The sequence below is a fragment of the Rutidosis leptorrhynchoides genome, chromosome 1 (genome assembly GCF_046630445.1).
Source record: "Rutidosis leptorrhynchoides isolate AG116_Rl617_1_P2 chromosome 1, CSIRO_AGI_Rlap_v1, whole genome shotgun sequence".
Classification (NCBI taxonomy): Eukaryota; Viridiplantae; Streptophyta; class Magnoliopsida; order Asterales; family Asteraceae; genus Rutidosis; species Rutidosis leptorrhynchoides.
This window is the reverse complement of record NC_092333.1, coordinates 520,273,645-520,277,618: the sequence shown is the minus strand read 5'-3', so window position 1 is coordinate 520,277,618 and position 3,974 is coordinate 520,273,645. Positions and strand designations below refer to the sequence as shown.

Genomic DNA, 3,974 nt, shown 5'->3' with positions numbered 1-3,974 from the left:
CTTTTGTTGTTTAGTTTTGTTCTCTTTTTTATTTTGGTTTAGTATTTCAGTGTATTTGTTTTAATCCTTTTTTTGTTTTGTAGGTTTGGAAATATATATATATATATATATATATATATATATATATATATATATATATATATATATATATATATATATATAGGGGCAGGATCAATGGGGAAGTAACCAATCGGGGGGAAGCGGGGGGAAGCAAATTTTTTTTTTTTTCGTTTTTTTTGGAATTTTTTTTTCCGGCATCAAGATCACACAAAAATATGAACATTTAGAAGAGACACTTCGTGATGAATGTTATTATTTAGGCGGAAAAACGATAATATTGTTCGTGAAGAATATGAACGTTTTTTTTTCCATGTTTTGTAAAGTAAAATTTAGTCCGATTTAGAGTTTAGGGTTTAGGGTTTAGGGTTTAGTGTTTTGGGTTTATTCTAAACCCTAAACCCTAAACTCTAAACTCTAAACCGTTCGTGTTAAAAACTCAATCTAAATCCTAAATCTAAACCCTAAATCTAAACCCTAAACCCTAAATTTCTAAACCCTAATATCTAAACCCTATAAACCCTAATATCTAAACCATAATATCTAAACCCCAATAGCTAAAACCTCAATATACGCTCGAAAAACATGATAATTGTTATATATTACTTCTTCGAGCGTTTTCCCGCCAAAATAAAAACATTTATCACAAAGTGTCTCTACTAAATGTTCATATTTTCATCTCATCTATAATGTTCGTGAACAAAGTTTTTTCAAAAAACGAAAAAAAAAAAGTTTTTTCTTCCCCCCGCTTCCCCCCGATTGGTTACTTCCCTCTTGATCCTATCACTATATATATATATATATATATATATATATATATTTTTTTTTTTTTTTTTTTTTTTTTGGCGTTGTGGTTTTAGTTTGGTGCTCATTGTATGTTTCGGGCTATTTCATTTTTTCATGTAAGTTCAATTATTCTATTCAAGTTTTAGCTATTCCCTCAAAAAATAGTAATAATCAGATCGATTGAATGCCAACTTGATTATCACACATACTATTGAAAATGAGTCAAATACATGGCATCTCAAACAATAACAGAGTGCAAACTACAAAACCAACTAGATGCTACTTGAGATTAAACAGAACGAGCTTCGAACACCGAGCAACGAAGTTGATACAAACCACCAAAAAGACCTGAAACATCGGCATTAGAATCGTACCCAAAGAAGAGATTTCTTGAAGACTACTTGAAAACCGAACGAGCGCCTAACAATTGAAAGCCGGAGTATACTGGCAGACCTAAGAAAAAAAGGGATCAATTTAAGAATTGCGCTAACAAAAACCATCCATAACCTGCCTTCAAAACATCGCCCATCAAAGAAAACAAAACCTGCCTTCTAACTACAAAATAAGACCTAAACTGACATCATAAACTTCAAACCGATATTTGCGAAGAAATTATGAACTAAACCACTTGCAAAACGGAAATATATCCATACTTCAAAACTACAATACAACTAAAGAGTTTTTCCTTCCAAAACCTCAATTATTCTGGACACAAATCTCATGAAAGCTTTCTACATAAGGGTTGTCGCTTGTAAGTAAGCCATAAACTTACCATTTCGATCAGTCATCTCTAGTATTTTTCAAAGTTAATCACTTTCTTCTTAACTTTAGCAAAACAAGCCGATTTGCCTACATTACAAACCTGATCCTCCTGATCAACATGAGCCACATCACTTGTCACTGAGGTTTGTGTACAACAACTCACAATACTATTTATCCTTAAAAATAAATATGTCAAATCGTCACCACTTTATAGTGACGTTTCGGCCAATCATCTAATAAATGTCAACTCCTTGGATCACTATACTTACCAATAATCGTTGCAGGTACATGACCCATCCTTAAAATGGTGAAACCGGCTTCGATCTCTCACCACAATCTCTCGTTTATACACCTTTGAAATGAGTTTTATAGCAAGATGACAATCGGCACATACTCTTAAGTTCTTCACAACTCTTATAGGGGTTCCATGAGGCGTGTTAATAAGCATAAACGCGATTGCAATCTTCTCACTGTGATAAGATAAAGCAGTCTCCTTTTCTTCTTCTTCTATATCCGCAAGTACATTCGCAACATGAGGCACATAACCTTCTAACCTCAATAACTTTGTGATCTCTATCAATTTTACATATATATCTTCACTTTGTATATTAGACATATCTCCCATGGTAAACTGATAAACACGATTTCCTAACTCAACTAAACTATGGCCCGGAGATTTTTGTATACCTTGTTGTAACATTGTTTTTCTCACTTTTGACACATCAGACCAACGTCTTTCAGAAGCATATAAATTTGATAGCAAAACATAGTCTCCACTGTGATTAGGTTCTAACTGTAACAGTTGAGCCCTTGCAAACTCTGCTAAATCAGTATCCTTGTATATTGTACATGCACCCAATAAAGTCCTCCATATAACTGCATTTGGCTTAATTGGCATGTCAATTATGTATTCATAAGCTTGTTTTACTCGACCTGATCTCCCTAACAAATCCACCATACAACCATGGTGTTCAATTCGAGGTTCGATACCGAATTCTTCTTTCATTCGTTTGAAATAAGTGAATCCCTCATCAACCATTCCACAATGACTACAAGCATATAACACCCCAACAAAAGTAATCTCACTAGGTTTTAACTGTTTCCTCTCCAACTCCTTAAACAGATTAATTGCTTCAATCCCATATCCGTTCATAGCCAAACCCACAATAAGTGCAGTCCACGATACGACACTTTCCTCCTCCATCTCATTAAAAACTTTCTGTGCTTCCATAATGTTTCCGGTTTTCGCATAAAGATCCAAAAGCGCATTAGCAGCATGCAAATTGTCAACCAGTCCAACCTTAAACATGTACGAATGAAGCCTCTTACCCAACACCAACGCACCAAGCTCAGCACACGCAGTAAGCAAGCTGACCAAAGTAAACCCATCCGGCTCAACCCCATCATCAACCATATCCCTAAAAAGCGTTAGCGTCTCATTAGGCCTTCCATTCAGCACAAACCCATTAATCACCGAGTTCCAAGTAACAAGATTTCTCTCAGACATTTCCTCGAACAGTTTGTGTGCACTCTCAGCGCGCCCACACGCAGCATACATATGCACCACCCCATTCTGAACAAACACCAGCGACCCAAACCCATTCTTAACAACTACCGAATGCACCATCTCACCCTCTCTAACATCCATTAACTTAGCAATGGCTTTCAAAAGAAACGGGTAGGTATGCGTATCCGGCTCAACAGCAAACACCCGCATTTTGCGGTGTTCATCGATCGCTGGTTTTGGGTTTTGGCTTTCTGCATAGCCTCTAATCATGGTGTTCCAAGTGAAAATATTTGGGTTATGGATTTGATTGAAGATTCTGTGAGCGTATGACATCGGTGCAGAGAGGGAGACGAGGGTGAACAGAAGATGTTTGCCCATGTCCGGATTGCAGATATGAGCGCCATGTTTGATTGAAAAGGCGTGAATTTGTTTGAGTTTGTGGATTGAAGTTGCACTAGAGTGTAATAAAGCTATGCATTTTTTGAGAACTGAAGGGATGTGCAGGTCCGAGTGCATATCAGTATATGATCAGGAAGTCAAATCGTTCTCTCGAGGATCCATTTTGTAAGCTTTTGACCCGAAAGGTTAATTTCCTTTTGGAAGACTGCCTCTGAGGCCCAATGCAAAGCTTATTACCCGGTGTCCCGGTCCATTGACAAGTAGTGATCTTTTTATTTCTCTTTTTTTATTAAATTAAAATAAAAATTAATTAATTAAAATATTTAATATCAAATCAAATATTAATATATTAACTAATATTAATATAATCAAATATTTTTTTCGTCGTTTGTTGTCTTATACTTTGTTAGGGTCAGCTCGATTTTAGTTAGCGTTTTTTCTATTTTGGTTAGGCTTCGTTCAC

General features: G+C 35.8%; 1 protein-coding gene across 1 annotated transcript; it reads right to left on the bottom strand.

Annotated features, from left to right (window-relative positions):
* Nucleotides 1-1,040: 1,040 nt before the first annotated feature.
* Nucleotides 1,041-3,629, bottom strand: LOC139876957 (pentatricopeptide repeat-containing protein At4g21065). The gene has a single exon (XM_071864361.1). The coding sequence runs from the start codon at nt 3,626-3,628 to the stop codon at nt 1,871-1,873; it is 1,758 nt and encodes a 585-aa protein (XP_071720462.1). The 5' UTR covers nt 3,629; the 3' UTR covers nt 1,041-1,870.
* Between the last annotated feature and the right edge of the window lie 345 nt (nt 3,630-3,974).

Coding starts and splice junctions, on each gene's coding strand:
- LOC139876957 (XM_071864361.1), bottom strand. CDS start 3,628: ATGCACTCGGACCTGCACATCCCTTCAGTTCTCAAAAAATGCATAGCT.